Genomic DNA, 22,818 nt, shown 5'->3' with positions numbered 1-22,818 from the left:
TCCTACAGGTTAATTCCTCCATCATCACCTGGCGGCGCCGTGCTGAGTCAGCTCCAACATTTCAGATAGTTTAGCGCATTTTGCAGCATCTGCCTGAAGGGCTTGTCGTTTGTTTTTCTCGTAATTTCTCCGCTACTTCTATCCGTTTCTTTTACATTTTTATTTTCTGGCTGTGCCGTGAGCGGGTAGGAGAGTAGGGGTGCAGCAGCTCAGAGAGGTAAGGAGGAGCAAGACCATTTAAAGCTTTAAAAGCAAATAAAATAATTTAAAAATGAATCCTAAAATGAACGGGCAGCCAGTGCAGTGAAGCTAAAACAGGTGAAATGTGCTCATACTTTCTTGTGCCAGTTAAAAGACGTGCAGCACCATTTTGTACCAGTTGAAGGCGGGCTATGGAGGACCCACTAACCCCCATATAAAGTGTGTTACAGTAATCCAGCCGGGTGGTCACGAAGGCATGGATTACTGTCTCAAAGTGCCGTGTTTGCAGGAGTGGTTTTATTTTTGCCAGCTGCCGTAGCTGGAAGAAACTGGGCTTCACCACAGCTTTGATCTGGCTGCCAAATTTAAGATCAGCGTCCACTTTAACCCCCAGATTACTCACAATTGGCTTATGATGTTGTGCCAAAGAAGCCAGATCAACCAGGGGGGGTTTACAGAAGAGCCACCAAAGACCATGACTTCTGTCTTTTTTTCATTAAAACTCAGGAAGTTTGAGGACATCCAGGCTTTGATGTCATGTAGGCACCTTAGGAGTGAGTCAATACAGTACGAGTCATCTTTTTTGAGGGGGACATAGATTTGACTGTCATCTGCATAACAATGAAAAGAAATTCCATGTTTTCTGAGAATGGACCCAAGTGGCAGTAGATACAGGGAAAAAAGAAGCGGGCCAAGCACAGAGCCCTGCGGCACCCCACATGAGAGAGGAGCAGTGGAGGACACAGAGTCACCGAGGCTGACACAGAAAGTCCGATGTGACAGGTAGGACCTGAACCATTCCAGTGCTGTGCCACTGATGCCCACCCATTGCTCCAAACGAGCCAACAGGATTTCATGGTCCACTGTATCAAAAGCTGCAGACAAATCTAAATGCACCAGGACAACACAGTGACCAGAGTCAGTAACTAAAAAGATGTCATTAAAAACTCTTAAAAGCGCTGATTCTGTGCTGTGCAATGTTTTAAAACCGGATTGGAAGATCTCAAGAATATTTTTTGCATTTAAAAAGTCCATGAGCTGTGAATAAACTATCTTCTCTAGAATTTTAGAGATGAAAGGCAGTTTAGAGATGGGTCTGAAATTTGCCAAGACAGTAGGATCCAGCCCAGGTTTTTTTAACAGAGGCTGCACCGCAGCATGTTTAAAATTTAAAGGGACTACTCCAGAGGACAGACTGCTATTAATTACTGTGAGACAGGATGGGCCAACAGTGGGAAAAACCTCCTTAAACAATCGGGGCGGGACAGTGTCACCCGGCGAACCTGAGGGCTTCAAATGACACACAATCTCCTGCACAAAGGGCAAGGTCACAGGCTCAAAGGTGTCAAAAACAGCAGAGCAGGGTACAAACACTGAAGGATCAGAAGCAGGAGGTGAAATAAGTGCTCTGGTAGAGGCGACCTTATTAGTGAGGTACTGAAGAAAGTTCTCACACAGAGCAGGAGAGGCATCAAATCCAGTAGGTGGTGCATTAAGAGCAGAGTTAATTACTTTAAACAACACACGAGGTTTATGACGGTTCACCATAACAATATCAGCAAAATATTTTCTTTTTGCCTCTCTTACAGTGGATTGGAAATGACGCCAGCAATCCCTCAATATCTGAAAAGACACTTGTAGTTTGTCCTTTTTCCATTTTCGTTCCACTCTTCGACACTCCTGTCTGGCCATGCGGGTCGTTTCATTTAGCCAAGGCTCTGATTTAGTTCTCTGTTGCCTGGTCTTCAAAGGAGCAGCAGTGTCTATAGCAGTTCGACAGGTGTCCAGGAACCAAGAGTTGAAAGACTCTGTGTCGTCACACACAGACTGAGGAATCATGCAGCTCTGACTGAAGACTGCAGAGAAGTGAGCAGCAGTGAAGGAGTTAATGACTCGACATCTGCGAGCAGCAGCGCGAGGTTTAACTGTGTTACGGCAAACAGCAGCTTCAAAAAGTACAGGCATGTGATCCGAGAAAACAGCATCACAGACCTCCAGGTTAAGAACAGGCAAACCATGAGATAAAACCAGATCAAGTGTGTGACCACGTTCATGTGTAGGCCCCAGTACACACTGCGTGAGATTAAAAGAGTCAATGATGTTTAAAAAGTCACTCGCCAAAGGGTTTTCAGGGCAACACACATGAATGTTAAAATCTCCAGCAATAAGGACCCGGTCATATTTTGGCATGATATCTGCCAAAAACACAGAAAAGTCTGTTAAAAAGTCTCTGTTATATTTGGGGGGCCGATAGACCACCGCACACAGCACCGTGTGCGGACGCCCCAGCTCAAACAAGCTGAGTTCAAAGCTGGTGAATGTGGATGACGGCGATTACTGTTTACATTTTACATTGAATCACTACACTGGCTTCCTGTGAGTCAGAGGATAGATTTTAAAGTCTTACTGCTGGTCTACAAAGCACTGAATGGTCTCGGACCAAATGACATGCTTGATCTGCTGCCTCCCTACGAAGCATCCAGACCCCTTAGGTCATCTGGAACTGGCTTGTTGCGGGTCCCAAGAACAAGAACTAAGCGGGGTGAGGCAGCTTTCAGTTATTCTGCTCCTCACCTGTGGAACAAACTACCTGTAGATCTGAGGTCAGCTCCTTTAAATCAGGACTAAAAACACTATTGTTTACTGCAGCGTACTCTTAACTTTAACACTTATCTGCTCTACTCTACTGCCCTTACTTTTTAACTACGCAATGTTTGACTTGTGCTTTTTATTATTTTATCTCTTTTTTATCCTGCTGTATCTTATTTTATCTTATTTATATTTTTATTTCTATTTCTCTGTTTTAATTGACTGTTTTTACTGTTTTCAATTGTGTCTTGCTGTTTTAATGTGTATGTAAAGCACTTTTAATTACCTTGTGTTGAATTGTGCTTTTACAAATAAACTTGCCTTGCCTTGCCTTGAACCTAATCTGATCTGTAGTCCATCATTTTAGCATTAGACTAAACTCTGCATGCTTCTACTGGTCATTTTAATAATAACATGATGTTACCTGGGACTCCAAATAGAGGCTCCAACTTCTCCTTCAGCTGCAGCACTGTGACGCTCTGAAACTTATTGTCACACAGGTGGATCGCTATGGTCTCCAAATCACTACATTTAACGAAGACCGTGACATCATTTTCTAAAAAAAATAGTAAAAGTTTGTCTTTAATAACTACATCACTTAATAAAGTTTCTCTTTAAATGAATGCAGAATGTATTTGATGTCCAACAGGTGGATATATGTAAAAACATTCCCTGCATGTTGGACAGAGTTAAACAGTTAAATAGTCACATTTATTCACATGCAATATAACATTTAAAGGTAACACTTTACAATAACCAACTAAATAATGTTTATAGATGGTTTATAAACCAATTATTAACCATTTACAAAGTGCTATACATATTTAATCGTTAAATGTTTTCAACCAATTTCTTAAAGGTGAATATGAATCATTTCAAAATCATTAACATACTTAATATGGAGTTAAAAATATTAAAATGGGTGCAACTAAAACTATTTATAAACAATTAATTATAATTTAATTGTTTGTTAATGGTAAAGTAACTATAAACTTACATTAATAGACATGTTTATAAATGAATATACATCTATTTGCCATTTATACATGATTAAGTTAGTTAAACATTAATAAATTATGTATTTACCATTCTAAATGGTCTATAAACAGTTTATAAATGATGATTAAACATTAATAAACTATTTGTTGGGAATCACGTGACCGTCACGAGGGATGTAGACGCTTCGTTTCGTCGCTCCGCAGAAACCCCCAATATTTAAGTATTATCTCCATACCCAACGCTACTTTTTAAGCTCTCGATTAATTTTTCTGCTCTGTGAAAGATTGTGCGTACCGAGATGGCAGCTAGTTCGAAAAAGACGGCAAATAAACAGCCGGCAACAGCTCGTTCAGCCGACAACATGGAGCTCGCCGAGCTAGTTAAGCTAGCAGTTGCAGAAGCTATCAAGGAAGCTATCCCGATACTCGTGGAGGACGTGGTGTCTCAGCTGACAAGCAAGACACAGGCTCTGGTGGATGCACAGGTCGCGGTATTCCGTGGTGAAATGGTTGCTATGCAGGCTGATATTTCTAAGTGCATGGACTATATGGAGAAAGACGAAAACCGTATGGCGGACGTGGACAGCCGGCTGTCTTCGTCGGTGAACAAACTGGCAGCAAAGCAAGTCCAGCTGGAAGACAAAATTGCCAACATGGAGGACAGGTCGCGCAGAGATAACCTACGTGTGCACGGAGTCCCCGAAAATGCAGAGACACTGCATGTTCTCCCTTTTCTGTCGGATTTCCTATCACGGTGGTTTCCTAACCTGGTCTCTGTTGAAATTATGCGCGCACACCGTGTAGGTGCTCCGAAAGAAGACCCAAACGGCAGACCTGTGCCTCGCACTATCATCTTCAAACTGCTGCGCTTCACCGACAGAGACAAAATCCTGAAAGCGGCGCGCGGTGCGGCCGTGGAGTTGGAGGGAAGGACCATCCGCTTCACCCCGGACTACAGCCCGCACACGTTCAAGCGCAGGATGGCTTTCTCCGAGGCAATAGACGCTCTGCAGAAACTGGACTTTCGTACCTTTCTCCTCTATCCTGCAAAACTTAAGGCGACAAGAGGAGGAGTGAACCATTTTTTCAACACACCACGGGAGGTAAAGGATTTCATCAATTCTCTTGATGAATAGTCTACAACTACACAGGTAATCCAATCAGCTGGCTAGTTTAATGCTTAATGTTTTGCGTGTAATAGGCGTGTAAATGTGCTAATAGGCAATTTTGACCAGATGTCTGGCGTGGACTAACAGGCATAACCTGTAATGACATTCTCTCTGATTTTCTACAGGGTGATTTTTCATTTTATTTTATCTTATTTTTTCATTAAATCGTTTCACTCTCTAATGATATTAAGCCGGCTCTGCTTGCTTTACAATGAGCCCTTATTGCCTATGTTCTAATTGTAAACACACTCGAGCTGGCTTATGTTGCTGTTGTTAAATAATTCCTGTTTGATTTGTGGTTTGAGATCTTAAGGTCTGCTTTCAAAAAGATATGTTGGTGTTATAGTCCTGGTATGTTGCCAACTCTACTATAAATGTCATATTTTACCAGACATGTTTTATTTGTATTCAGTATTAATATGCACCTATAACCTACAGCATGTTTGTACACTCTGTGTAGCTCATTTACACATTATCGTTATGATTATTACTAAGGTATGATATAATTGTAACTGTTATTGGGAGGGGGGACCTGCATGCGCGCTGGGAAGGAACACGCCTCTCGAAGATCACGGGTCCAACTTGTGGGGGGAAGTTAGGCTCCCCAGGAGGAGTCAAATTTTGTTTTTTCTTTGTTTTCACATTTGTGTGGGTTTTTGTTTCATGCACTCTCTTGTTCTTTGGAGAGTGGCGGGTTCATGGCGACAGGGGTTTTGGGGTGGGATGGATCTCTCTCAGCACTTTAATTTCACTTTTTGGTCGGTCAGCTGCACTTTAGGTTATTCTCCACCCTGCATCTTGTAGGTATCACAATATTATCTTCTATTAGCTATTATGAATAGTATGCATGTAATCAGCTGGAATGTAAATGGGCTAAATGGTCAAATTAAGCGTACAGCCTGCTTAGATCTCTTACGCAGACAACATGTGGACGTTGCCTTTATACAGGAGTCCCACTTAAGAACTATAGATGTCCGCTGATTTTCAAACAAACACTATTATGTGGCTGCCTCAGCATCACTGGACACTAAAACTAGGGGGTCACTAGTAGTGCTGAGACGTGTAGGATTTCTTATATTAAGACTGTTATATCTGGACACAAATTTGCTTTTATTTCAGTTTATGCCCCATCCCAGTATGAATCAAAGTTCTTTTCCGGCTTAACAGAAGTCTTATTGCACCTTCAGGACTTCTCGCTCGTCCTTGGTGCTGACATGAACTGTAATGTAAATGTGATATTAGACAAATCTGCTCAGCGCTCCACAGCCACACAGCTACAAGCATCAAAAGACTTTCAAAACTTTCTGTCAGTATTTAGCTTAACAGACCTTTACCGCGCTATCAACCCCACATCTAAACAATATACTTTTTATTCAGCAAGACATCAAAGTTTCTCCAGAATTGATTATTTATTAACTTCGGCCACTTCCCTTTCTGAAATACATGATGTTGTTATCAAACCTTGTTCTTTGTCAGATCATAGCATTGTCGCAGCACGCTTCACACTCCTAGGTACACCCCTCAGAGCTCCACGCTGGAGGTTCAATGTCTCTCTTCTCAAAAATGGAGATTTCTGTACTTTTCTCAAGGAAAAGTTAAATACTTTTATAGATGTTATTGCAGGCTCAGTAGATGACTCTAGATTTTTATGGGATGCTGTAAAGGGTTGTATTAGGGACTCCTCAATTTCATTCTCATCCCACCTTAATAAGAGTAGACTAAACAAGATAACTGAACTGGAGAATACTCTCACCCAGCTAGAGGCGCAACAACAAGCCACATACTCTGAGGCACTACAAGGCAGAATTGCTGTGACAAGAACTGAGTTGAACTCTTTGTTGAGACGTAGAGCGGAGTTCTTAATGCACAGGACCAGAAGAACATATTATATCAATGGCGCCAGACCAAGTCATCTTTTAGCTCTAAGATTGAAAAACAATGAGAAATATTCAAACATTAGAGCCATTAAAACACATCTTTGCACCCTGAGCAACCCCCTTGATATCAATTCTGAATTTAAATCTTTCTACTCATCTCTTTACAACTCTGAAATTTCCCTTGACAGGGAGGCTGGTGCAGCCTTTTTTCGGGATCTTAATCTACCTTCTTTGTCTGACAATGAATCAGAGCGACTGAATACCCCCATTTCTCTAGAAGAGCTGAGGAAGTCTCTTGTTAATATGAAAAAGGGCAAATCCCCTGGGTTGGATGGAATTCCACCTGAGTTATACCTTACTTTCTGGGATATACTGGGCAAACCATTATTGGATATGATAAACACAGCTATTGATAAGGGTGCATTTAATTCTAGCACTAATACAGCTATAATTACAGTCCTGCCCAAACCGAATAAAGATTTAACTAAATGTGGCAATTACAGACCTCTCTCCCTCCTGAATGGGGATGTTAAATTATATGCTAAAGTACTTGCAACCCGGTTGGAGATACATCTTACAAAACTTATACACAACGACCAAACTGGTTTTATTAGAACTCGCCTTGCAGCTGATAATGTGCGTCGCCTGTTACACATCATTCATGAAGCTAGTAGTATTGATCCCCCTTGCTCGATTCTATCGTTGGACGCTGAAAAAGCGTTTGACAGATTAGAATGGAAATATCTCTGGACAACGTTGGACAAATTTGGCCTAGGTATGCATTTTGTTAATATGATTAAGGTTTTATATGCAAATCCTTCCGCAATGGTTTGCACAGGCCACATCTGCTCTGCCCAGTTTCCAATATCAAGGGGCACTCGCCAGGGCTGCCCCCTCTCACCTTTACTTTTTGCTCTTTACCTCGAGCCACTGGCGCAGAAAATAAGACAACATCCTTTAGTACAACCCATCACTTTTTGTAACACGGAGCATCGTATATCCTTGTACGCTGATGACATCCTTCTTTATGTAGGCAGTGCTGATTCATCGATCCCACATTTGCTTTCCTCTTTTGATACTTTCAGCTCACTCTCGGGATACAAAATTAACTGGACAAAGTCAGCACTGATGCATCTAAATTCAGCTGCACTTCAAATCCCTCTGCCCTCCCATATACCAGTAGTAAAAAGCTTCAGATATCTTGGTGTTGAAATCTTTCCCTCCACATCATCCATTGCAATTAAAAACTTTCAAGGTATATACAGTCGGATAGAGAAGGACATTGAGCGCTGGTTGAATCTTCCAAATTCACTTCAAGCTCGAATAGCAATAGTTAAAATGGATATTCTGCCTCGTGTTAACTTTTTCTCTTCTATGATCCCTCTTGCTCCCCCTTTGGGATATTGGGATAAACTTCAGTCATTCATTTCTAAATTCATATGGAAAGGAAAGAGACCGCGCCTAAAACTCACAACTTTCCAGCGAGAGAAGACACTAGGGGGGCTGGCTCTGCCTGATTTTAAAATCTACTTCTGGTCTTATGTGCTACGCCCTATATCGACATGGTTCAATCCTAGTTCCTCTGTTTCTTGGAGACCAATTGAGGAGAATATTGCACTACCTCACAGGTTGCAAGACCTGGTGTATGCTAATATACCATTGAAAAAAGCCAAATTACGTCTAGGCCCTGTTATTTCATTTCTACTCACATCTTACCGCACCGTAATTAAGCATGTTGGCACAGATTATAAATGGCATAATCACACACCAATTTTTAATAACTTCTCACTACTTACCAGTAATATGCCCTTTTCATTTCCACACTGGAAGAATAGGGGAGTGAATATATTAAAAGATTTGTATAGTGTCCATGGTTTACGAGCTTTTAACGATCTACAAGCTGACTTTGATCTTCCAGGGTCATCTTTTTTTTTCTATATGCAGTTAAGATCAGCTATGCGGGCATACGGTGTCCCATGGGGAACAGCACTCCCTACACATCCTCTACATAAGTTACTTGCTTCAGGAGGGCCTACACGGGGGATGGTTTCAAAACTTTACAAATTAATTTCTGGACCCTGCAAACACTTACCAGTAGAGGGTATTTGGAAGAGAGATCTAAATGAAGTAAATGACAGTGAGATTTGCTGGGACACTGTCTGGAAAAATCTCAGTGGTATATCCAAAAACCCCAACCATCAATTAATACATTATAAGTATGTACATAGGATGTACCTCACTCCCAGAAGGCGTTATTCTATGAAGATCGCCACGTCCCCAAACTGTGATTTTTGCCCCCTTAATGCCCAGGGGTCTTTCTTGCATGTTTATTGGGAGTGCCCTGGCGTGGTTAGATTCTGGAAGGAAATATCTCTCACTTTAACTGACATTCTTAAAATTACGATCCCAGTCTCCCCAGCCTTATTTCTGCTTAATGACGACTCTTCTTTAAATCTGTCCCTGCAGCATAAACGTATTCTATGGGCCGGTCTCACAGCAGCCAAGAAGATGCTAGCCCTTAGGTGGCAACCGCCACATTCCTTGGCTTGGAAGCAGTGGGCCAATTCATTCCTTGAAATTGTTCTGATGGAGTGGTCTGTTGCCCGTACGCACGGGGCCAGCCATAGGACTCTGCAGGCCTGGGAGGCAGCACACAAGTCAGTTAAAGAAAGGGTGCAGCACGGCCGACCTTGATCTTTCTATTATATTTTTTATTTGGGGAGAGATCCAGGGAGGGAGGTTTCATCGGGAGTCGCCTTGGGGTGGGGGGTGGTAGGGTAGTACAGGGTTTCTAATATTGTTGTCTTCCTTAGAACGTACAAGAAACTTTGTTTCTGTTTACATTGCTCTGTGGGGGGGAAAAGTGTATATGATGTGAATGTTTATATAATGTATTTTTTTCAATTAAAAAAAATTGATCACAAAAAAATAAACTATTTGTTTACCGTTTATAAATGATGGTTATTGTAAAGTGTTACCCATTTAAAATATCAAATAGATATTTTTTCATATAGACTCATATCATAGCTGAACATTAGTCAGTTTTTGCATTTCTTACAAATCACAACAAAATGTCAGCTGACTGTCAGGACAGTGAAGTGCAGCTCTAGTGTTTTATTAAAATGTGTCCCAGGAGGAAACATACAGGGAATGGGTTTTTTTAAATAAAGTAAATGTTCCATACTTAGAATTAACTCAATGGTTGTCTTGTGTTGGATTCCACATGAAACCAGCCAACGATCGTCCTTCAGCTGTGTGCCTGCGAAGATCAGTCGCTGTTCTCCTACTACAACACACACACACACACACACACACACACACACACACACACACACACACATTTCCCAAAAGAACAGAAAGTCATTTATTATTGGTATAAAGTTTAAATAACTTGTTAAAAGTAATGTTAGTTGATCCTTTTAGAGCTGCAGTCACACTCCATGGTCCATAGTATCAACCATCTGATCATTAAACTCATCCACTCACACAGATTGAAGTTCTTCTCTTAAGTTGTGATGTTATAAATATAGTGAAGTAGAGGCAGAAAGTGCTGTCACTGGGCCTTAACGCTCATTCAGCTGAAGTGACACAAACACTGACCAATCAGAGCAGACTGCCTGTTTGAGAGGAGGCCTTAAGGAGACACAGCTAAATGTTGAGAGTGAATACAGATATATATTCACAACATGCTCAAGTAGCAACCAGGAATACAAGTATGAACCTAATCTGATCTGTAGTCCATCATTTTAGCATTAGACTAAACTCTGCACGCTTCTACTGGTCATTTTAATAATAACATGATGTTACCTGGTTCTCCTGTTAGAGGCTCCAACTTCTCCTTCAGCTGCAGCACTGTGACGCTCTGAAACTCGTTGTTGGACAGGTGGATCAATATGGTCTTCCCAGTCAAATCTTTCACGATGACGGTGACATCTATTTTTTTTTTTAAACAGTAAAAGTTTGTCTTTAATAACTGCATCACTTAATAAAGTTTCTCTTTAAATGAATGCAGCATGTATTTGATGTCCAACAGGTGTATATATGTAAAAACATTCCCTGTATGTTAAACAGTTAAATAGTTACATTTATTCACATGTAATATGACATTTAAAACATCAAATAGATATTTTTTCATATAGACTCGTAGCATAGCTGAACATTAGTCAGTTTTTGCTTCATGTCCACTTGCAAACCTTTAATGACCATTCTGATGCAGAGGAAAACAGGATATAGGTCAAATGAAATGTAACAAAATAAAAGAACAACAATGTGTAAATAGAGACATCCATGCATACAGACACATAAAAACACATTCACATCTACAAATGAACACTCTGTGCAAGTACAGTGTGTTCATTAAGAAAATGCTCCAGTGAAAAGAACGGTATCTAGTTTGGTTTTAAAAGAAAAGGAGCATAAATACTGATTTCCACCTTGTGACTGGAGAGACCTGCTGGGGATATAGACTGACAGCATGTCCCACATGTGCTTTGTAAAACTAAAGGAGGATTTTCTATTGAAGTCTGAAAACAGCAGGCTGCCAGTGAAGGTTTTGAAGGATTGATCAGCACATAACAATTTAATTTAAATCAGATTATCAATGAAAAATGGGATTTTTTAACAAATCACCACAAAATGTCAGCTGAGCTGACTGTCAGGACAGTGAAGTGCAGCTCTGCTGTTTTATTAAAATGTGTCGCAGGAGGAAACATACAGGGAATGGGTTTAAAATAAAGTAAATGTTCCATACTGTAAATTAACTCAATGGTTGCCCCATGATGGATTCCACATGAAACCAGCAGAGCATCGTCCTCCAGCTGTTTGCCTGCGAAGACCAGTCGCTGTTCTCCTACTACAACACACACACACACACACACACACACACACACACACACACGCACACACACACACACACACACACACACACACACACACACACACACACACAGGGGGTCAAACCAGTCACTGACAACATTTCCCAAAACAACAGAAAGTCATTTATTATTGGTATAAAGTTTAAATAACTTGTTAAAAGTAATGTTAGTTGATCCTTTTAGAGCTGCAGTCACACTCCATGGTCCATAGTATCAACCATCTGATCATTAAACTCATCCACTCACACAGATTGAAGTTCTTCTCTTAAGTTGTGATGTTATAAATATAGTGAAGTAGAGGCAGAAAGTGCTGTCACTGGGCCTTAACGCTCATTCAGATGAAGTGACACAAACACTGACCAATCAGAGCAGACTGCCTGTTTGAGAGGAGGCCTTAAGGAGACACAGCTAAATGTTGAGAGTGAATACAGATATATATTCACAACATGTTCAAGTAGCAACCAGGAATACAAGTATGAACCTAATCTGATCTGTAGTCCATCATTTTAGCATTAGACTAAACTTCAACTGGTCATTTTAATCATGAACACTTGTAGGTTACAAGAGATTTTACCTGGGACTTCTTCAACAGACTCGATCTTCTTCTTCTTCTGCAGCACTGTGCCAATCTTAAACTGCTCCTCTGTGTCGTCTCTTTAATTAAATATGAACAAAGACCGAGACAAACATTTCTCTGAGCTGCTCTCTTCGCTCGGTGCGGAGTAATAAACAGGGCGGTGTCTGACCACTGCGGAAGAGCTGAGAAAAAGACGCTCACTTTCATTCTCATCATTAAAGACGTAAACACCAGCTGTTTACTAACCTTTATGTGACCAACAATCATTAAACCCTCTGAAACAACCCCATGATGATTCAGGGATTTTTTAAATACATCTTACTCACTGTGTTCTTCTATTTCAGTGCGATAAAAGTGGAATCTGTGGAATCAGCAGGATCAGGAAGTGGGAACAACTCAAAAATGTCTTTTGTGCAGAATAACACAGTTATAATGACATTAATCATAAAAAAGAAAAAGAAAGAACACAAGTTGAGTTGATTTAAAATATATATAAATTGAAATGACGCCAGAATCTTTTCCCCGAAGACATGCAGGAATACACACACACACACACACACACACACACACACACACACACACACACACACACATTGGAATGACATTAGTTACTGATATGACAGTATCTTGCAGTGTGTTACATTCCTGTGTTTTAAAGTTAAAATAATTAAAGTTATTGAATTTTTTTATAGTTACAGTTATAGTTTTTAGAAACTATGTTGAGATATCCATGAAATCTATATTTTCAGGTTATGCACAGAACTGAGAGGTGTCAGTATGCTGCTGTAGAATTACTGTATAAACTTATACTAATATTAATAACACTAATAGTGTTGTTACTCAGTGGAAATGTGTCACTGTGTGACTTTTTACACTAAACTAAACCTGATAGAGTCCTTTTTGCAGAGGAGCTGCAGCGCCCTCTACAGGCCAATGTCAAAGCTACACTGGATAGTGGAGCTAATGCCACTAATACTAATTAATACTAATACTTTGATATAACACACAGTCACAACAAAACATACAGTCATTAACAAATGTATTGGATCAGCTGTCATAAAAACGAGAAAAACAAGAATATGTTTGAAAACTTTCAAAAGCTTGTTGAAAACGAAAATGTTATTGTTATTTATTTGTCAAATATCAAACTGAATTCACATTTTATAGTCAGATTTGAGCCAGAAGTCAGAAATTAATCAAGCAGAACATTCAACCACTGAAATTCTTTTTTTTTCTTCAGGAATGCAAATAAATAACTATAATGTGACATCTTGATCAAGAAATAATAACATGCTTCCCTATTTTTTACAGTTTTTTTTGTAAAAAAGTAAATTTTAAAATGCATAGATAACAACAATAATTATATTTTAGCATTAAAAATATAAGTTCAAGTAATGGGTGGTCTGCTGTTACATTATTACAATATTGGGGAATTATTACATTATCAGGACTAGCGAAATGAAGGCTAACCTGATAATGTAATAACCTCCATTAATGTTATACTTTACTACATTATTGGTAAAAAAAAAAGTGTATTACATTATTGGGAAATGCACTTTATTACATTATCAGGAAGTTATTACATTATCAGGTTTTATTACATTTTCAATGGACTCAAGTGCAGATTTTAATTACATTATCGGGGTTATCACATTATCAGGTTCTACCCAGCTCTTTAGACCAGTCTGATCATCTCTGTGTGTGATGCTGCCTCCCCAGCAGACTGCAGCATAAAACAACACACTACCACCACAGACTGATAAAACATCTGCAGCATCGCACTACACATGTCCAGAGATCTGAGCTGAGAGAAGAAAAAGAGGCGTTTTTGTAGAGAGCGTCTGTGTTTAGGGACCAGTCCAACTTATTATCCAGGTAAACACCTAGATACTTAGAACTTGGCACCACCTCCATGTCCACCCCACAGGTATTCACTGGCTGAAGGGGGGCTTGAACCTGCAGAAATCTCTGATCGTTTCCTTAGTCTTTGAGGTGTTCAGTAGGAGATAGTTCTTGAGACTCCATCCTTTAACTACTGAAAAAATCTCACAAAAGAAAACAATGCACGTTAAAAAATACAGACATAGTGTAAAGTACAAACAAATTCAACTATAATGCTCCTTAGATCCCGCCTCTGTGCAGGCAGATAACCAGTGATAGTTTAAGAAAACGGGCAGCTGCAGGGCCATTCATATTTTGCATTTTATTTTGATTATTTACTTGTTGAGGCTGCGACTTGAACTCCACATGATGTGAAGATATATACATTACCGCTCAAAAGTTTGGGGTCACTTAGAAATGTCCTTATTTTTGAAAGAAAGGCACAATTTTTAAAAATGAAAATAACAGACATAAAGTCTAGACATTGTTAATGTGGTAAATGACTGTTAAAGCTGGAAACGGCTGATTTTCTTATGAAATATCTGATAATTGTCCTGTGTTCCAGTGGCTGATTGTGTTAATCCACCTTTATAGTGTTAAAGGCTGATTGATCATTAAAACACCTGCTGAGCTTCATGTTAGCAGCTGGAACTGTTCTGTGCTGATTTGAGAAGCAATAAATGATCCTTCCTCCGGCTGGTTGAGTCTCTAGAGGTAAAGTTGGAGATTTGTGCAGGTTAAAATGATTATTTATACCTTTGTCAATGTCTTTACTATATGTTTGATTCATTTTGTAACTCAATCTTGAATAAAACTGTTTGTCTTCATGGAAAACAACACAGACCCCAAAGCTCTCGTGTTTATGTTTTAATGGAAACTTGCTCGTGCAACAACACGTTTGGCTTCTTTTGGTGCTGAGTAGGAAATCATCAGCGTTAATCCAAACAGAGGTGGTTTGACTGCTGCACACTGGTGCCTTACTGCTGATTAAACCCTCTGGGGTCACCAAAATATGTCACCTAAATATGGTATATTTGCAACCTTTGTTCACATTTGCAACATTTTTTTATTTTTATTGAGCATGGTAGTGTTTTGAAAGTTAAAAAAAAGATTCAAAGTCACATTTTATGTTGGACTAAAGGACTAAAAACGACACAAAATGAGTAAAATAAGACACAAAATGACCAAAAAAGACATAAAATGAGAAGACACAAAATGACTAAAAAAAGACACAAAACGACCAAAAAAAGACACAAAATAACTAAAAGACACAACAAAATACACAAAATGACCAAAAAAGACACAAAATGACAAAAAAAATCACAAAAATGACTAAAAAAAGACACAAAATGAGTAAAATAAGACACAAAATGAACAAAAAGACGTAAAATGAGAAGACAAAATGACCAAAAAACCCCCACAGAAGACACAATATGACTAAAAAAGACACAAAACGACCAAAAAAGACACAAAATGACAAAAAAAAAAATCACAAAATGACTAAAAAAAGACACAAAATGACTTAAAAAGACACAGAATGACTAAAAAAGACCCAAATAAAATAGTCCCACTAGAATAAAAACCAGAGTTGATGACAGGATCACACACAATCAAAAGATCACATTTATGTTGGTGTTTCTTTGTTTCTTTTTGGTTCTAAATGTTTTAATCCAGTAAATCAAAATAAAAAAATCAATTATTATTGTTATCAGGTCATATAGGTGAAAAAAATATACCAACATGGCATTTAAACATGATTTAAGTGGTGAATACAGGATGGAAGGAGTCAGACATGGACTAAATGGACCAAAAAGCCTCCAGAGAGTTAAGAGTGTTTCTCAGTATAAGGTGTGTCACTGTGTGATGTCATACTTCCTGTTGAACAGCTGGATCAAGTTTCAAGATTCAAGGTTCAAGACGCACCCATCTACTGTCTCTGTTCACACACAAGCCACACACACTGGACTCACAATTTATTTTTTTATTTCTTAAACAGAAGAAATAAACTCAAAAAATGGGTCAGTAATTAACACAATACAGGTGCATCTCAAAAAATTAGAATAAGATAGAAAAGTTTGTGTCATCAATTCAACTCAAACAGTGAAAATATCACATTGTATAGATCCATTACACACAGAATGAAACATGTCATTTTGTGTCTTTTTTTTGGTAATTTTGTGTCTTTTTTTGGTCATTTTGTGTCTTCTTCTGTGTTTCTTTTGGTAATTTTGTCTTTTTTTGGTAATTTTGTGTCTTTCTTGGTCATTTTGTGTCTTTTTTTGGTCATTTTGTGTATTTTTTGGTCACTTTGTGTCTTTTTTTGGTCATTTTGTGTCTTTTTTTTGGTCATTTTGTGTCTTTTTTAGTCCTTTAATCCAACATAAAATGTGATTTTGAATCTTTTTTTTACTTTGAAAACACTATCGTGCTCAATAAAGAATTTTGAATGTTGCAAATGTGAACAAAGGTGTCAAATCTACCATATAAGAGGGTTCCATCCAGTTCTATCATTTGATACTAAATCTATTTGAGCTTGTCTCCAGTTTTACTTGGTATATCATCATCAAACTGAAACTGGCCTCATGGAGTTTACAGCCAGAACTTTAGAGGTAAATTTACAGTAGGGCTCCACGCTGCTTTGTTTTCTAGTCTGATGGAGTCAACAAGTCTGGATTATTTGGAGCTTTTGGAGCTCCACAGGGTTAAAACAACAAAGATACACAACAATGAATAAAAATCTAAAGACTCCAACTGTTAAACATATCACTAATGTTCACTGGCTCCCCTGTGACCCCTGAAGCCTCTCTGCTGTCTTCTCCTTCAGCTGCTCCTCATTGTCACACAGCTCCTCCTCCAGCTCCTCCTCTCTTAACCCTCCACCACCACCTTCACAGCCATCTCTCTGTTTCTCTGTGAGCTCCTGCTGCGCTCTTCACTCAGATTCAAACAGTGTGTGGTTGTGTTCAAGCCAGAAAACCCAATGAGCTGGAAAATACTTTCACTATCATCCTTAAAATTAAAGAAATATACACTAGCCTCTCATTCATCACTGTAAAATGACTTTATTAAACTTTTTTTATTTATTTATTTACAGTAAAGTACTGTGATGTGGCAGTATGCTGCTGTAGAATTATTTGACAGAAATGTAATAGTAATAATACTCAGTAGCCAGTAGGTAACTGTAAATTCACACTTGAAAAATTGCATAACAGAATAATAATAACATTTCTCGTTATATGAATGTAGAATGTTAACATATATGTCATTGATTTTTTTGTACAGTACTTAACAAATGTATGAGAGCAGCTGTTTGTGCCACAGCTGTCCTAAGTTAACAGCATTAGTAAAAAAATAAATAATTTGTTTTGTTTCCGTAATGGTTAATACAGCAGTATGTAGAAGCTCAAATGATATTTTTAATGCGAAAATGTAAATAATATTGTCATCCATGAATTTTCAAATTTACTGTTTTACAAAAAAAAAGTAAAAATAGTAAAATACATTATTATTTCTTGATCAAGATCTCACATTATAGTTATTTATTTGCATTCCTGAACAGAAAAAAATGAGTTTTATTGGTTAAATGTTCTTCTTGATTAATTTCTGACTTCTGGCTCAAATCTGGCTATAAAAAGGTGAATTCAGTTTGTTCTTTGCCAAATAAATAACAATAACATTCTAGTTTTAAACAAGCTTTTGAAAGATTTCTAAACTATTTGTGTTTTCTCATTTTTATGACAGCTGCTCTAATAAATGTGTTAAGCATATTCCCAGTGAGAATAAATGTTAAAGTTTAAATGTACCTACCTACCTACTACCTACTTATACCTACTGAATATGAAATTAATTTTATGAACTTATACTTATATTTTCCTAAAATATTCATTAAATATTTTTTTAAAGGGTTTTTGCATGGATGCTACTTTTTAAATGTATATTTTAAAATATCAGGTACCCCCTGGAGTGCCTTCATGTGCCCCCATTTGAGAACCACTGCTCGAATATTTATCAACAGACTATAATAAAGTCATCTTTAGAATTTTTAAGGATTTTACAATTTGACCATTTTTGACAAAAATTGACATAGTAATATATACTATAGTAATATAGTATGACTCTTTTTTTATTTTTAATTTGGACGGCATACTATACTATGACTTCTTCTGTGATTTTGAATGACATTAAAATATGACTCTTCTTTTTCAAAATTTGGACGACATGCTATATTATGACTAATATAAATATACATAAATATAATACACACTATATTAAATTTCAGTAATATATTAATCAGTAAGTTTTGAATGCAAGCCTTTTAATGTAGTGGAGTCATTTCACCGTGTAGTATTAGTGTTTTTACTGCAGTAAAGGATCGGAATACTTCTTCCAGCTCTGCCGGTCAGAAGGTGGCGCTAATCATCCTGAAAGTTGTTTGCAAACCATAAAACAGAAGAAGAGGGCGGACCGGATGTAGGCGGGGCTTAACGAGACGCTTTGTCCAGTCCAGAGTGAGTCCATCAGCAGGAGCAGGACCAGTAGCAGGAGCAGGAGCAGGAGCAGGAGCAGGAGCAGGAGCAGGAGCAGGACCAAGAGCAAGAGCAAGACCAGGAGCAGAAGAAGCACAGAGCGGAATGGAGGAGAACCAGGACCCGGAGGTCCCCAGTAGACCAGCAGCAGGCTCGAGCTCTGAAGTGAGTGGAACAGATGAAATACTTTCTGTTTTCTTTGTGTGTTTGAGCTCCAAAGTAACAGATTGCAGTCGGAGGAGTTTCTTAAAAACGGTTTTCTTTGTTCCTGGAGGCATTTAAATCCTGATCCAGGTCTCTTTGGGGGGTCCGGCTCAGTGGGGGAGGGTTTCCTGGTTGTTCATGTGTGAATGTGAGCTTGTAAAACCGCTTCAAACCGCTCCAGGCTTTGTGTTCACGTGTTTTTCTTTGTTGTGAGGGACAAACTACAGACTGGTTCCAGCTTTAATAAACTCTGATCACATTCACTTCCATCAGCTCTAAAAAGCTCCAGCTTTAGTTTCTTTTCCCATCAAATCAAAAGTAGTTTATTGAACTTTTCCTTCTCTGTGTAACTTTATCAGAATCAGACTCTTCTCTGCTCCCTGCAGATAAAAATGGCGACATTTGTTTGTGTGAATGTAAGTTGGTGCAGGCAGAATTTAGACACATACATGTGTGAATATTAATGAAATCATAAACAGTAAAATCATCAGTTTGAACCGCTGCAGGTTTCTTCTTGATGCTGAAACAATCTTTGAGTATTTAGTGTTTCCTGGTTTCATCCTGATGAGACTCTGTTGTTGTTTCATGAGTCCTCAGGAGAATCCTCACAGAGAACAATGAGGCTCACTGCTCCCACAATGCATTGCACTTTTGCATATTGTCCAGATACCATTCTGGGCTTTTATTTTGAAGGCCTGGCTCATCCTGCCTCTTCTGGTTGCTGGTGTGATTAGAGCAGCATTAGAGAGTGGAGAGGGGAGGGGCACACTATATATAACAGCTGAGAAAGGTCATTTAATGGAGAGCTCAGCTCTCAAACTGCTCTTATTTTTTTAAACACGATGAGTCCTAACTACAAAATATTAGTATCATCTGGAAGAAAAGTCTCTGATGAAGGTTAATGTAAGTTTCATGTCTGTAGTTTAAAAAAATATGTGAGCAAGGTAGCAGGTTAGAAAACTATCTTTCTCTGTTTCTTCTAGAAATGTCTGGTCCTAGTTCTCATTAGTTTCTATGGGACAGTTGGTTGGAGTTTCTGTCACATTCAGGCTCACTGAGAGAAATCTGTACGTCCCATTGATTCCAGAGTAGAATGTCTGAGAAGAGAAAACATTTCTCTTCAATCTGCCCTAAAAATATAAAAAATAATGTTTGAATACTGCTGGGCTATCTGGAAAAAAATCATATCACTGTATTATTTTTATTTAGATTCATCTTAATATCAAAATATACCACAATATAAATCATATCACCATTTCATTCAAACTTAGAGCTTCCTTTTTACGCCTAAGTGATATGTGAAGATATCACAAGCTCAGCTTTGATTGACAAGTATTCAAGTTTTACAGAAGAACACGTTAAATGTGTTGTTCAAGCCCAAATATATAAAATACATTGTTAATGCTAAACTCTAAAATAATCTAAAATAGTTTTTCAGGTCAAGGTTCCAAAAAAATAAAGTAGGTATCAATACAAAATAAAATGTATCTCCCTCACTGTTTGCTTTCCTTTGTGTAGAAATTGTTTTATATTGGCTGTTTATTTAAATTTTGGTCCTTTTTTGCTCCAATCTGTTGTTGCTTTGGTTTGGGCCACCAGCACTTTCTTGTGTTTGGGACAGTAAAGTCTTGAATTGAGCTTAATAGGATGACACTAATAGTATGATAGTATGATAGGTTATTGGTGCTTTTTGAACATTGAGGGTTATGTTCTACAGACTCTTAATATGATTGATGGTTTTAGATAACTTGCTCTACCATGGCATCTCACTGACCCTCTCTCCTTCTGTCTGTATGTTGCTATAGAAACGGGGAGGAAGAGAGGGACTCAAACATCACCACTGTCAGCTCTGTGACAAATTCTCCACAAGAGCTGGAGGTTTAAAGTGTCATCTACAGGTTCACACTGGAGAGAAACCTTACAGCTGTGACCAATGTGGGAACACTTTCACCAGGGCACAGAGCCTGAGAGAACATCAACGCATTCATACTGGAGAGAAACCGTACAGCTGTGACCAGTGTGGGAAGACTTTCACCAGGGCACAGAACCTGAGAGAACATCAACGCATTCATACTGGAGAGAAACCGTACAGCTGTGACCAGTGTGGGAACACTTTCACCGCCGCACAGCACCTGAGAACACATCAACGCACTCATACTGGAGAGAAACCGTATGGCTGCGACCAATGTGATAAAACCTTTTCGCAATCGAGTAACCTTGATGTTCACCGCCGCATTCATACTGGAGAAAAACCGTACAGCTGTGACCAGTGTGGGAACACTTTCACCACTGCACACCATCTGAAACTGCATCAACGCATTCACACTGGAGAGAAACCGTACAGCTGTGACCAATGTGGGAACACTTTCACCACTGCACGGTCCCTGAGACAGCATCAACACATTCATACTGGTGAGAAACCGTACAGCTGTGACCAGTGTGGGAAGACTTTCACCACTGCACGGTCCCTGAGACAGCATCAACACGTTCATACTGGTGAGAAACCGTACAGCTGTGACCAGTGTGGGAACACTTTCACCAGGGCACAGAACCTGAGAGAACATCAACGCATTCATACTGGAGAGAAACCGTACAGCTGTGACCAGTGTGGGAACACTTTCACCAGGGCACAGAACCTGAGAGAACATCAACGCATTCATACTGGAGAGAAACCGTACAGCTGTGACCAGTGTGGGAACACTTTCACCAGGGCACAGAACCTGAGAGAACATCAACGCATTCATACTGGAGAGAAACCGTATGGCTGCGACCAATGTGATAAAACCTTTTCGCAATCGAGTAACCTTGATGTTCACCGCCGCATTCATACTGGAGAGAAACCGTACAGCTGTGACCAGTGTGGGAACACTTTCACCACTGCACACCATCTGAAACTGCATCAATGCATTCACACTGGAGAGAAACCGTACAGCTGTGACCAATGTGGGAACACTTTCGCCACTGCACGGTCCCTGAGACAGCATCAACACATTCATACTGGTGAGAAACCGTACAGCTGTGACCAGTGTGGGAAGACTTTCACCACTGCACGGTCCCTGAGACAGCATCAACACATTCATACTGGTGAGAAACCGTACAGCTGTGACCAGTGTGGGAACACTTTCACCACTGCACGGTCCCTGAGACAGCATCAAAACATTCATACTGGAGAGAAACCATACAGCTGTGCCCAGTGTGATAAAACCTTTTCGCATAGGAGTTCCCTTTATATTCACAGACGCATTCACACTGGAGAGAAACCATACGGCTGTGACCAGTGTGGGAACACTTTCACCACGGCACAGCACCTGAGACTGCATCAACGCATTCACACTGGAGAGAAACCATACAGATGTGACCAGTGTGATAAAACATTTTCGCATAAGGGTACTCTTGATTATCATCGACGTGTTCACTCTGGAGAGAAACCGTACAACTGTGATCAGTGTGAGACCGCTTTCACCACAGCACAGAACCTGAAAACACATCGACGTATTCACACTGGAGAGAAACCATACAGATGTGACCAGTGTCATAAAACCTTTTCGCAAAGGGGTAATCTAGATGTTCACCGACGCATTCACACTGGAGGGAAACCATACAGCTGTGGCCAATGTGGCCATGCTTTCACTAAAGCAAAGAGCCTGAGACAACATCAATGCAGTCATACTGTAGACAAACCGTCTTTGTGTGATTAATTTGGAAAATGTCTTCTGATAGTAGAGCCCCTAAAGCTCACCAATGCATTCACAGAACGTCTCATTGAGCGTTTTTAGAGCCAAGCTAGTTATTTCTTCATGCCTCCTCTCCATGTACTGTGTTGTTATATTCTGAGCTTCTCTCTAAAACTGAAGACTGACAACAGTAACTGAGTCTGACTGAGGTGGTTTGATCCAGTGAGAAGGAAGAGGAGATGAATAAA

General features: G+C 39.3%; 1 protein-coding gene and 1 long non-coding RNA gene across 2 annotated transcripts in view; one reads left to right on the top strand and one right to left on the bottom strand.

Moving 5' to 3' along the window:
* LOC131989470 (uncharacterized) overlaps nucleotides 1-22,818 on the top strand; it is a 299,290-nt gene that overhangs the window by 148,671 nt on the left and 127,801 nt on the right. Inside the window, exon 3 of the mRNA XM_059354702.1 lies at nucleotides 20,783-22,462. Coding sequence (XP_059210685.1) covers nucleotides 20,783-22,462 — 1,680 coding nt within the window. The remainder of the gene's footprint in view (nucleotides 1-20,782; nucleotides 22,463-22,818) is intronic.
* On the bottom strand, nucleotides 1,618-10,761 carry LOC131989536 (uncharacterized). Its single transcript, XR_009395961.1, has 3 exons — nucleotides 10,642-10,761; nucleotides 10,019-10,120; nucleotides 1,618-3,346 (listed from the first exon to the last, which is right to left on the bottom strand). It is a non-coding gene; the product is annotated as an uncharacterized LOC131989536 (long non-coding RNA).

This window comes from Centropristis striata, chromosome 17, assembly GCF_030273125.1.
Source record: "Centropristis striata isolate RG_2023a ecotype Rhode Island chromosome 17, C.striata_1.0, whole genome shotgun sequence".
In the NCBI taxonomy this organism is placed as follows: Eukaryota; Metazoa; Chordata; class Actinopteri; order Perciformes; family Serranidae; genus Centropristis; species Centropristis striata.
This window is presented reverse-complemented; position numbering and strand designations above follow the sequence as displayed.